The following is a 13566-nucleotide window of genomic DNA, read 5'->3' as shown; positions in this document are numbered from 1 at the left end:
GTTGGGGCTGTGCAGGCTGGAGAGGAGAAGGCTCCCAGGTGACTTTCTGGTGGCCTTACAGTATCTGAAGGGGCCTCCAAAAAAGTTGGCGAAGGACTTTTGAGGCTGTGAGGGAGTGGCAGGACTGGGGGGAATGGAGCAAAGCTGGAGGTGGAGAGATTCAGGATGGAGATGAGGAGGAAGTTGTTGAGCAGGAGAGTGGTGAGAGGCTGGAATGGGTTGCCCTGGGAGGTGGTTGAGGCCCCATGGCTGGAGGTGTTTAAGGCCAGGCTGGCTGAGGCTGTGTGCAGCCTGCTCTAGGGTAGGGTGTCCCTGGGCATGGCAGGGGGGTTGGAACTGGCTGATCTTTGCGGTCCCTTCCAACCCTGACTGATTCTAAATTTACATCCATGAGGTTAATCCTTTCTTTGTAACATGTAATGAGAACCATTACTAAAAGAAAGCTGGAGAAGGGCATTATAGAAGGGCTTGTACTGGTAGGAGAGTGGTGAGACCATGGACTAGGTTGCCCAGGAAGGTTGTTTATGTCTCCTCCCTGGAGGTGTTTAAGGCCAGGTTGGATAATGCCTTTAGCAACTTGGGCTAGTGGGAGGTGACCCTGCCTATGGCAGGGGATTGGAACTGGATGATCTTTAAGATCCCTTCCAATCTAAACCATTCAGTTATTTCCCCTTTAAGGAAGAGCAGAGCAGCACAGCAGCACATAACTTGGACCAAGGATTACAAAATGAGCTGCACTGCTTCCCCAGAGCTGCTGATTCCTCTCTTTTCTAGTGCCATTAATGCAATAATGAGCACGGTGTTGGACCATGCTGCCAATAAACATATTGTTTATTTTTCCATCTCATCTTACCTGCTCAGTCATCTGGTGGCCATTTCTTGCCTCATATATTCCACGATGAGGATTATCCCTTCATTTGTATTATGAGATACTTTAGGGCTTGCTGAGCATTAACTACAAGGAAGAGGCAGTCATACCTTGTTAAGAAGCCTGTGTTTTGAGCAGCTTCAAGCTGAGAACATCGTGTAAAGAGACAGCACAGAAGGGAGGGCAAGGGGCTACATGGAAAGTGAAGCCAGGCTGCTTTCAGTGGTGTTCAGTTGTAGAACAAGTGGCAGTGGGCACAAACTGGAGCATCCGAACAGGAGGAGAGACTTCTTTGGTGTGAGAGTGCTGGAGGCCTGGAGCAGGCTGCCCAGACAGGTTGTGGAGTCTCCTGCTCTGCAGAGGTTCCAAATGCACCTGGTCATGGTGATCCTGAGCAACCTGCTCTGAATGGCCCTGCTTTAGCACTAGGGCTGGACTGGATGACCTCCAGAAGGTCCCTTCCAACCCCAGCCACGTTGGGATTTAGTGACTGTCATGGCAAGGGAATTCAAGTTCTTGATACTCCAGTATCTGGTGAAATAGGGTGTTTCCTCTAACGTGCCATATAATCAGTTCAAGTTTGGTTTTTGCTGAGTCAAAACATGGAAGCCACATCTTCACACATGCAATTTGAAGTGGAAATAATCACAGTTAGGTTTTCCATCATGTATGTGAGTATCAGTAACAAACTAGTTCTTGCATTTGGAACAGAAACAGCTTTCAAGCTAAGCGTCAGAGAAGTGATTTTTTTTTCTTCCAGCATTACTTTCATCAGATACATTAGAAAGTATCAAGAGTTTTATGCCCACCTTTTTCATTTGAATTCCAGAGACTGCCTGCTGAATTGAAGGCATGAATTGCAGAGGAGAGAAAATCCAAAACGCCTTCAAATAGATGCATTTTACCACTGTTGTACAGTTACTCATTCCTAATCCCTTTGCAATCAATTTGTGATGCCACATCTACCTGGCTGGATCATATTATGCTGCTGTAAACTACTCCACAGAATTATCTGCCTGTGCAGCAACAAACTACTCACACAGAATGTTAGGGCTTGGAAGGGACTTCTTGAGATCAAGTCCAACCTCACTGCCAAAGCAGGTTCACATGCAGGTCACACAGGAACACATCCAGGCAGATTTCAAGAGTTTCTAGAGGTGGAAACTCCACCACCTCCCTGGGCAGCCTGTTCCAGTGCTCCATCACCCTTAAATTAATGAAGTTCCTCCTCATAGAATCATAGAATCAGCCAGATTGGAAGAGACCTCCAACATCATCCAGTCCAACCTAGCACCCAGCCCTGCCCAATCAACCAGATCATGGCACTAAGTGCCCCAGCCAGGCTTGGCTTCAACACCTCCAGGCACGGCAACTCCACCACCTCCCTGGGCAGCCCATTCCAATGCCAATCACTCTCTCTGCCAACAACTTCCTCATCACATCCAGCCTATACTTCCCCCGGCACAACTTGAGACTGTGTCCCCTTGTTCTGTTGCTCGTTGCCTGGCAGCAGAGCCCAACCCCACCTGGCTACAGCCTCCCTTCAGGTAGCTGCAGGCAGCAATGAGGACACCCCCAGCTCCCTCAGCCACTCCTCACAGGGCTGTGCTCTAAGCCCCTTCCCAGCCTTGTTGCCCTTCTCTGGACACCTTCCAGTACCTCAACATCTCTCTTGAATTGAGGAGCCCAGAACTGGACACAGCACTCAAGGTGTGGCCTGAGCAGTGCTGGGTACAGGGGCAGAAGAACCTCCCTTGTCCTGCTGCCCACACTGCTCCTGAGCCAGCCCAGGATGCTATTGTTTAGATGTAACTTCTTATGGCTGAGTTTGTGCCTGTTACCCCTTGTCCTGCCACAGCACCGTTGAAAAACCACAGCATCACAGGAGATATTTGGTTGGTAGAGACCTCCAAGCTCATCCATTCCAACCTCTGACCCAGCACTGTAGGGTCAACACTAAACCATGTCCTTAAGAGCAGGCTGCTTGAACACCCCCAGAGATGGTCACTCCAGCACTGTCCTGGGCAGCCTGTTCCAATGTTTGAGAACCCTTTCAGTGAAGAAATATTTCCTGATGTCACAGAACTACAGAATTTCTTAGATTGGCAAAGCTCTTCAAGCTTATCGAGTCAAATCATTAGGTTCACACTGACAAGTCCTGGACTAACCCAAACCCCTCAGCACAACATCTCATCACTGTGAATAGCTATGCTTGGAAAGGACCACCAGGATCATCCAGTCCAATCTTCATCCCAGCATCATAAACCTCCCCTGGAGAAGAGAAAGCTCCAAGAAGACCTGCAAGTAGCCTTCCAGTATTTGAAGTGGGCTACAGGAGAACAGGAGAGTGACTTTTTACAAGGGCTTGTAGTACTAGGACAAGGTGTAGTGGTTTCCAGCTGAAAGGGAGGAGATTTAGCTTAAGTGGAAGGAGAAGAATCTGCACTGTGAGAGTGATGAGGCACTGGAACAGGTTGCTGAGCAAAGATGTGGATGCTTCCTCCTTGGAAGTGTTTGAAGCCATATTGGGTGGGAATTGAAGCAACCTGGTCTGGTAGAAGGTGTCCCTGCCCATGAGGCATTTAGATAATCTTTAAGGTCTCTTCCAACCCAAACCATTCTGTGATTCTAGAGCACAGCCCTAAAGCAGTAGGAAAGCCACCTGAGTCTGTTCACAAATCAAGAGAATGTGGTCTTTAAGGAGCAAACAAACCTTGAGTAATTTTCTTTCAACAGGTCAGAATGGGGAGAATAAAACATTCCATCTTTCTGCTTAGCTCTTGGGCTAAGAGACAAGAAAAAGTGGAAGGAAACTTGTGCACAATTGTGTGCAGTGCAAGCTCCTGAGGTCAGCACCTCCACACACATCCTCTGTTGAACATCATGTGGAGCATGCTTGTTTTGGTGGTCTAGACAAATCAAGAGACTGTGATTTTGATGCTCTTGGACAGGAATTTGTCTCTCTGGAACTGTTCAGCAGATTAATAATGAGGTTTTGCTCTCATGGAATTGCAGCTGATTTAATACCTTAGCAGTATTTTTGATGCTCAGAGGGCTGGAGCTGCTCTGCTGTGAGGACAGACTGAAAGAGTTGGGGCTGTGCAGTGTGGAGAAGAGAAGGCTCCCAGGTGACCTTCCAGTGGCCTTCCAGGATCTGAAGGGGCCTCCAAAAAAGCTGGGGAGTGACTTTTTAGGCTGTGAGGGAGTGCCAGGACTGGGGGGAATGGAGCAAAGCTGGAGGTGGGGAGAGTCAGCCTGGAGGTGAGGAGGAAGCTGTTCAGCATGAGAGTGGTGAGAGGCTGGAATGGGTTGCCCGGGGAGGTGGTTGAGGCCCCATGGCCGGAGGTGTTTCAGGCCAGGCTGGCTGAGGCTGTGTGCAGCCTGCTCTAGGGTAGGGTGTCCCTGGGCATGGCAGTGGGGTTGGAACTGTCTAATCCTTGTCGTCCCTTCCAACCCTGACTGATTCTATGGTTCTATGGTTTGATTATAAGAAGCTCCCAACCTACCAAAGACAGGAATTAAAACATCAGCCTGATTTTATAAGCTGCAAATGAACCCCCTCAAACCTTAGATGACTAGATGGGGGAAAACCCCAAAAGTATTGTTTGCTTTTGGTAAGAAGAGAATTGGGAGAGAGGGTAAACCAGGCTAACTGATGCTGGGGGAGGCGAAGCTTCATTCTCACAAGGCAGGGCTGCCCTCTAGTGCACTGCAGGCTCAAGGCCCCAAAGCAGGGTTGTCTTTAAGAGACAAGGGCATTTTCACCCGTTGTTGTGCTTGACACATCTATGCATAAATACATCTATATGAAGGTAAATATTCATCAAAAGCATTGGGGTGTCATCTGAAGTCACTTCTGTTTGTGTGGAGATAGCTGGTGAGGAAGGAACTGAAGTTGTTACTCCATTTTTGCCTCCTGCAAACCAAGATTTCTACCAAAAGAGCTGTTCAGGAAAACAGGTGATTCCTTAGAAAGTGTCTAGGTTAGTGGCAATGTTGGCATCAGGCAAGTCTGCATCTCACAGTGGCATTGCATTGTACCAACCGAGACACAGTGGCAAGTCTTCTTCCACGTGACTAATGATAGGACAAGAGGTGATGACCTCAAGTTGCACCAGGGGAGGTATAGATGGAATATTAGGAAGAATTTCTTTCCTGAAAGAGTGGTCAGGCATTGGAACAGGCTGCTCAGGGTCGGTCACCATAGAATCATAGAATCAGCCAGGGTTGGAAGGGACCACAAGGATCATCTAATTCCAATCCCCTGGCCACAGTCAGGGACACCCTACCCTAGAGCAGGCTGCTCACAGCCTCATCCATCCTGGCCTTAAACACCTCCAGCCATGGGGCCTCAACCACCTCCCTGGGCAACCCATTCCAGCCTCTCACCACTCTCCTGCTGAACAACTTCCTCCTCATGTCCAGGCTGAACCTCCCCACCTCCAGCTTTGCTCCATTCCCCCTAGTCTTGTCACTACCTGATACCCTAAAAAGTCCCCAAAGGTATTCAGAAAAGAGGTCAATGTGGCACTTTGGGATGTGGCTAAGTGATCATGGAAGTGTTGAGTAGAAGGTTTGTCTTTTCCAACACTGATGGTTCTATGAGTATTGGTGCCTCTGGGATCTGCCAAGGTAGCTGAGCTAGGAGAGCTTCTGCTCCCTTTGAGCATGCATTGAATGAAGGGTCGATGATGTTGCAAGAGAGAAGACAGACAGCAGAATCCAAGTTGTGTGTTTCCCAGGCTAGTGAATGAGGAGGAAGAGGAGACTGTTTCACCCAGGTGTTAAATGCTTTTAGTATTAGTGAAGTACAGGCATTAAAGGTATCATAGTGTCCCTAGGAATCAGAAAGAGATGAATGTCCCTGAAGTTTAAATCGGAGATGAGGAAAAATGTCTTTGCTGCAAGAGTGGTCAGGGATTGGGACAGGCTGCCCAGGGAGGTGGTGGAGTCACCATCCATAGAGGTATTCAAGAAACTGTGGACGTGGCACTTTGGGATGTGCTTTAATGCCCATGATGGTGTTAGGTTGCCAGTTTGAGTTGATGACCTTGGAGGCCTTTTCCAGTACAAACAACTCTGTGGTTCTCAAACCAGCAATATTTGAGTATATTTCCTATGTTGTGCTTTCTTCATGACTGAATCTTAATCCCTGTGCAAGAGAAGGGTGGCAGGATGTTTCCTGTCCTGCTTTAAATGCAGTGAAACAGAACCTGAGCAGAAAGTGATAACTAAAAAGCACCCAGAATCATAGAAAGGCTTGGGTTTGAGGAGACCCTAAAGCTAGTTACAACCCCCTGGCCATGGGCAGGGACACCTTTCACTACACCAGGTTGCTCAAGGGCTCATCCAACCTGGCCTTAAACACTTCCAAGGAGTATACGTCCACAGCAACAATTCCATGATTCTGTGAGTTGCTTCTAAAGTAAACATCATCTTTAAACTTTAATGCTTTGTATTTGAAGTGCTTAAGTGTACTTAAATATACCTCAAGAACTTATTCATAGATCCATAGAATATTGAGTTAGAAGGGACATTGAAGATCACAGAATCATGGAACATTAGAGGTTGGAAGTGACCTCCAAAAGTCATCGAGTCCAATCCCCTGCCAAAAGAGGGTCACCTAGGGCAGTCTGAACAAGAATGCATCCAGGTGGGTTCTGAATGTCTCCAGAGGAGACTCCACAACCCCTATGAGTACACTGTTCCAGTGCTCCATCATTTAATTCCAACCACCCTGCCACAGGCAGAGACACCTCCCACTAGCCCAGGCTCCACGAGGACCTGTCCAGCCTGACCTGCACCACTTACAGGGAGGAGACATCCACAGCCTCTCTTGGCAATCTGTTCCAGTGTCTCACCACTCTCACTGTAAATACTTTCTTCCTAATCTCCAGTCTCAGTCTCCCCTCTCCCAGCTCAAAGTCACTGCCCCTCATCCTGTCACTCCCAGCCCTTGTCAAAAGTCCTTCCACAGCTTTCCCACAGGGCCCCTTCAGGTAATGGAAGGCTGCTGTAAGTTATCCCCAGAGCCTTCTCTTCTCCAGGCTGAACAGCCCCAACTCCCAACAGCCTGTGCCCGCAGGGGAGGCTCTCCAGTCCTCTGATCATCTTCATAGAATCATAGAATCATAGAATCAAGCAGTTTCAATCTCCCCTCTTCTAGCTGAAAACCATTGCCTCTCATCCTATCACTAGAAGCCCTTGTGAAAGTGCTTCTCCAGCTTTCTTGTAGTCCTCTTCAGGTACTAGGTTGTCCTTGGAGTCTTCTCTTCTCCATACTGAACAGCTCCATCTCTCTCAGCTTTATGCTTTGACTTTCACTCTTGTTTTGCAGACAAAGATGCCTCTCCCTGCAGTGAGACACAAGAGTTGTTTTGTATTTATCCATAAAGATATGGCTGCTGTTCACTTAGTGTCAGAATACCCTGCCCAAGTATTTTGGAGTGAAAGGTGAAGAGAATTACCTGTATCTTCCATGTCCATATTTTTGTGTGTGTCAGATAGTTAATAGCATCCTGGATTTATGTGACTGAAGCAATGATCCATGAGCAGTTGCTACAACTTAGCTGCAAGAGTGTGTGGAGGATTAGCTCCCAGATTTAAAAGATTATTATGCTACTTCTTTCTACCACTTTGTGTGGCAGAGTAGTATCCTACTCCTAGCTCAGCCTGCACAAAGAACTGTTTCTTAGAGTCATAGAATCAGTCAGGGTTGGAAAGGAACACAAGGATCATGCAGTTCCAACCCCCCTGCCATGCCCAGGGACACCCTACCCTAGAGCAGGCTGCACGCAGCCTCAGCCAGCCTGGCCTTAAACACCTCCAGCCATGGGGCCTCAACCACCTCCCTGGGCAACCCAGTCCAGCCTCTCACCACTCTCATCATGAACAACTTCCTCCCCACCTCCAGCCTGACTCTCCCCACCTCCAGCTTTGCTCCATTCCCCCCAGTCCTGCCACTCCCTCACAGCCTAAAAAGTCCCTCCCCAGATCTTTTGTAGCCCACTTCAGATCCTAGAAGGCCACAGGAAGGTCACCTGGGAGCCTCCTCTTCTGCAGACTGCACAGCCTCAACTCTTTGAGTCTGTCCTCACAGCAGAGCTGCTCCAGCCCTCTGAGCATCCTCCTGGCCCTTCTCTGGACACACTCCAGCATCTCCACAGCCCTCTTGTCATAGGGGGCTCCAGAACTGGATGCAGTACTTCAGGTGGGGTCTCAGCAGAGGAGAGTAGAGTCCAGAATCAATATAAATGAAAGAGGGCATTTTATGATGAATAAGAAATATCATGAGAATCATAAAATCATAGAATCACTCAGAATTGGAAGGGTCCACAAGGATAATCCAGTTCCAACAGGTCCTAGAAGGAGCAGTTGTGTTAACTGAGGTTGTTTAGTTGGGGTTGAGGAGACTCTCTACAGCTTCCTGAAAGGAAGTTGGAATTAGGTGGAGTTGGTCTGTTCTCCTTAGTATCAGGTGGTAGAAGGAGAGGAAATAGCCTGAAGTAGTGCTTGGAAAGGTTCAGGATGGAGATTAGGAACAATTTCTTTGCTGTAGGAGTGGTCAGGCATTGTAACAGGTGCCCAGGGAGGTGGTGAAGTCACCATCCCTGGGGGTGTTCAAGAAGAGCTGTGGATGTGGCAAACTGGGACATGGTTTAATGGCTGTGACGGTTCTGGGTTGATGGTTGGACTCAGTCTTAGAGGTTTTCTCCCTCCAAAACAATGCTGTGATTCTATAACACATCAGTCTGAAGAACACAATCTTAATCTCTCAGGAGGTGATGATATGAATCTGACTTCCTATTTTCAGTTAATTTATATTATAGTAGAGATAACAAACAGTGCCAAGCAACAGCAGCTCATCCATACCAGGTAATTAGCACAGCCCTGTGCGGCCTGCTGCTTGAGAAGCAGGTGTCATGGAAATCTGTGCTTTGTTTACTTGTGAGACTCTCTGTTTTCCTGCAGCAGAATTTCCTTATGTTGATCTGACTCACACAAATATTTCAGAGGGAGCTTTGGCACCTGCCCCCCGTGTGCTCATTTTGCTCAGTGGTAACGGAGCAGAGAGCCATGAGAGACTGTGAGTGGCGAGCGGGTTCCTGATGAGGAAGGAGTGATGGAAAACCAGGTTGTGAGCGTGGCTGTAATTGTGTTTGAACTTCAGAACTAAACTCTTCATTATGTTTTGCAGGATATGAATGATTACTCTCCAGTATTTAGCCAAAAGCTCTACAGGGGGATGGTTGCTCCTGATGCAGTCAAGGGCACCGTTATCACCACTGTTTCTGCTGAGGATGAAGATCCTCCGGTAAGCACAAAGGTTCTGTTAATGCTCTGCACCCAAAGGAGAATAAAACCTTTAACCCTCCCAAGTGACCACACTCTTTCAACAACAGAAGTGGTTACTCTGAGTTTCACAGAGCAGTAACTCATTCATTTGGTTTGTCAGCCTGTCCTTTGGTCCTGTTGGTCTGGACAGAGGCTGCATTCACAACGATGGTTCCTGAGGTTGGCAATTTCATGATACATCTCCATTCGGTCAGGGAGTTGTTTGAAAAGCTCTTCATGCAACTCCAGAGCATAGATGAACAGGCAGAGAGAGGAGCTATGTTTGTCCTAGGCACAGTTCTGCAGCTGCAAGAGGAAGCACAACACAACTGTGTCAGATGGAAGCCTTCTTGATTTTGCATTCAGTGGTGCAAGAGTGGTCAGACACTGCAACATGCCCAGGGAGGTGATCGAGTCCCCATCACTGGAGGTGTTTAAGAAAGATGTGAATATGGCACTTCAGGACATGATTTAATACCCATGGTGGTGTTAGGTTGATGGTTGGACTTTTCCAAACAAAACAATTCCATGATTCTGTGAGTTGCTTCCAAAGTAAACATCATCTTTAAACTTTAATGCTTTAAAGTACTTAAGTGTACTTAAATATACCTCAAGAACTTATTCATAGATCCATAGAATATTGAGTTAGAAGGGACATTGAAGATCACAGAATCATGGAACATTAGAGGTTGGAAGGGACCTCCAAAGATCATCGAGTCCAACCCCCCTGCCAAAAGAGGGTCACCTAGGGCAGTCTGAACAAGAATGCATCCAGGTGGGTTCTGAATGTCTCCAGAGGAGACTCCACAACCCCTATGAGTACACTGTTCCAGTGCTCCATCATTTAATTCCAACCACCCTGCCACAGGCAGAGACACCTCCCACTAGCCCAGGCTCCACGAGGACCTGTCCAGCCTGACCTGCATCACTTACAGGGAGGAGACATCCACAGCCTCTCTTGGCAATCTGTTCCAGTGTCTCACCACTCTCACTGCAAATACTTTCTTCCTAATCTCCAGTGTCAGCCTCCCCTCTCCCAGCTCAAAGTCACTGCCCCTCATCCTGTCACTCCCAACCCTTGTCAAAAGTCCTTCCACAGCTTTCCTGTAGGCCCCTTCAGGTACTGGAAGGCTGCTGTAAGTTATCCCCAGAGCCTTCTCTTCTCCAGGCTGAACAGCCCCAACTCCCAACAGCCTGTGCCCGCAGGGGAGGCTCTCCAGTCCTCTGATCATCTTCATAGAATCATAGAATCATAGAATCAAGCAGGTTGGAAGAGACCTCCAAGCTCATCCAGCCCAACCTAGCACCCAGCCCTGTCCAATCAACCAGACCATGGCACTAAGTGCCTCATATAGTCTTGGTGCCATGGTCTGGTTGCTTGGGCAGGGCTGGGTGCTAGGTTGGGCTGAATGAGCTTGGAGGTCTCTTCCCACCTGCTTCATTCTGTGATTCTGTGATTGACAGAAATTGGCACACAGTTTTGACTTGTTAGCTGCTCTGAAGGGTAACACCAATTTTTGTAATCAGAAGTTGATGAACATTGGTGACCAGATGATACCCTGAGGATGATGAGAGGCAAAGCTGTTCTGCCAGCCACGTTTCATTTTTAATTGGTAGTGTTTGACATCTTTAAGGAGAATACTCCTCAGGGAGAAGAGTTCAGAGAGAAGATGCCATGCACGTTAAAAGCTGGTGGCAGTGCTTTTACACAAATCAACTCCAGCTTAGCCACTTCATAAATCTTTTCCCACCCAAGGACAGAAATGCTAAAGCAAACATTCTGTAAGTTCTAACACAAAGGTCAGTAAATCCCTTGCAGGTGACGTGTCCTGCTGTGTTACTGCTGACCTTGGAGGCATTTAAAGGAGTTTATAGCAGCTGAGGATGGGGCCTGTTGTGTGTTTGAAGAACATGAATGTCAGTGTGTCCAGATGTCTTTACATCTGGAGAGCTCTTGACCCTGACCCCAGGTCCTCCTGACTCCTCCCCAGGGGTGGGTCCGAGCCTTACTCCAGGTGTAGTGCTGAACCCACTCCCACGTCATGTCTAGCCCCCTATAAAAGCAGAGGAGCTTCCTGTTTTGTCTTCTCTCACTCTGCCTCCCTGCTTGACAGCACCAGCCTCCTGTTGCTACTGCTCTTTGTTGTACCACATGGCCATCAGTCCACAAGGGGACAAACCTATTGCCATCAATTTGCTTCACAGAATCAAGCAGGTTGGAAGAGACCTCCAAGATCATCCAGCCCAACCCAGCCCTGCCCAATCAACCAGACCATGGCACTAAGTGCCCCAGCCAGGCTTGCCTTCAACACCTCCAGGCACGGCCACTCCACCACCTCCCTGGGCAGCCCATTCCAATGCCAATCACTCTCTCTGGCAGGAACTTCCTCCTCACATCCAGCTTAGACCTCCCCTGACACAGCTTGAGGCTGTGTCCCCTTGTTCTGTTGCTGCTTGCCTGGCAGCAGAGCCCAGCCCCACCTGGCTACAGCCTCCCTTCAGGGAGCTGCAGACAGCAATGAGCTCTGCCCTGAGCCTCCTCTTCTGCAGGCTGCACACCCCCAGCTCCCTCAGCCTCTCCTCACAGGGCTGTGCTCCAGGCCCCTCCCCAGCCTTGCTGCCCTTCTCTCAACACCTTCCAGCACCTCAACATCTCTCTTCAATTCAGGAGCCCAGAACTGGACACTGCACTCAAGGTGTGGCCTGAGCAGTGCTGAGTACAGGGGCAGAAGAACCTCCCTTGTCCTGCTGGCCACACTGCTCCTCAGCCAGGCCAGGGTTGTATGGATATATTTTGTATCTTGTTTTCCCTTCCCTGTACCTCTTTGTAACTCCCTTACCTCAAATACCTTTTATTTGTTGTTAAAGTTCTCTCTTTTATCTTCCAAATGGAATCGAGACTATTTATTTGGATGTTCTTTACCTTTTCATCTCTACATCTAATTTCTTTTCTTTGGGAAAAAAAAGAGGATAGGGAGAAGTAAAAGCATCCTATAAATTGTTATTGTTTTTATTAACTATGTTTGAGTCTCTGGGAAATTTAAACTAGAACCCAGACACCAGAGAAGGGCAGCAGAGCTAGAACTGGTCTGGAGAACAGGTCTGGTGAGGGGCAGCTGAGAGAATTGGGTTTGTTCATTTTGGAGAAGAGGAGGCTGAAGGGAGAAGGCATTGTTCTCTACACCTCCCTGAAGGAAGATTGGAGCCAGGTGGGGGTTGGTCTCTTCCCTCTAGTATCCGATGATAAGATCACAGTATCACAGTATCACAGTATCATCAGGGTTGGAAGAGACCTCACAGATCATCAAGTCCAAAAGATGAAAGGGAATGGCCTGAAATTGCACCAGGGGACATTTAGGTTGGATATTAGGAGCAATTATTTCCTTCAGTAGTGATCTGTCATTGGCACAGGCTGCTTCAGGAGGTGGTGGAGTCCTCATCCCTGGGGGTGTTGCAGAAGCTTGTGGACATAGCATTTGGGGCCATGGCTTGATGGACACGGTGGTCTTAGGTTAAAGGTTGGACTCAATGATCTTAGAGGTCTCTCCCAGTCATAACAATCCTGTGATTCTAATAATCATCCTCCACTACACCAGCCTGAGCTTGAGCCTCACCTCCAGGGATGGGACCCCAACCACCTCCCTAGGTAATGACTAGTGGTTGAGTGTTTAAGGAGGGTGGCAGTATAGGCCAGAGGTGTTGTTTGAGCAGTAAACAAAAGAAATGGAGAGAGATGTACCTTAACAGCTAGTCCTGGACAATGATGGTGCTTGAAGTGCTCTGCCTGCAGAATGGAGCCTGAAATATGTGTTTGTGTCCTTCCACAGACCACAGGCACAGTAGGATCCCCCACCTGCCCAGATGTTAATCTCGGATCTGCCTGATTAACAGCAGAATAGTTAGCACATCGACTTGCTTTCAAAGTCAGCCCGGGGACACTCACAGCTTTTAGAGGGCAGCAAGAGAAAGCTGTTATGGTGCCCTTTGCATCTGTTTACTACCTGAAGGGAGGCTGTAGCCAGGTGGGGTTGGGCTCTTCTGCCAGGCAAGCAGCAACAGAACAAGGGGACACAGTCTCAAGTTGTGCCAGGGCAGGTCTGGGCTGGATGTGAGGAGGAAGTTTTTGGCAGAGAGAGTGATTGGCATTGGAATGGGCTGCCCAGGGAGGTGGTGGAGTGGCTGTGTCTGGAGGTGTTGAAGGCAAGCCTGGCTGGGGCACTTAGTGCCATGGTCTGGTTGATTGTACAAGGCTGGGTGATAGGCTGTGTTGGATGACCTTGGAGTTCTCTTCCAACCTGCTTGATTCTATGATTCATCTAGCTAGGAGAAGCCTTTCCATGCGATGTTAGAGGCCTAGGCTGTCT

The 13566-nt window shown here is 48.4% G+C and overlaps 1 protein-coding gene across 11 annotated transcripts in view; it reads left to right on the top strand.

The window, feature by feature from the left end:
- The window catches only part of PCDH15 (protocadherin related 15), a 1224756-nt gene that overhangs the window by 1087588 nt on the left and 123602 nt on the right, over nt 1-13566 (top strand). For all 11 annotated transcript variants that reach the window (XM_064145003.1, XM_064145009.1, XM_064145013.1 and 8 more), the window contains one exon: nt 9066-9182. In XM_064145003.1, the coding sequence (XP_064001073.1) occupies nt 9066-9182 (117 nt within the window). The remainder of the gene's footprint in view (nt 1-9065; nt 9183-13566) is intronic.

Source organism: Pogoniulus pusillus, chromosome 6, assembly GCF_015220805.1.
Source record: "Pogoniulus pusillus isolate bPogPus1 chromosome 6, bPogPus1.pri, whole genome shotgun sequence".
NCBI lineage: Eukaryota > Metazoa > Chordata > Aves > Piciformes > Lybiidae > Pogoniulus > Pogoniulus pusillus.
This window is presented reverse-complemented; position numbering and strand designations above follow the sequence as displayed.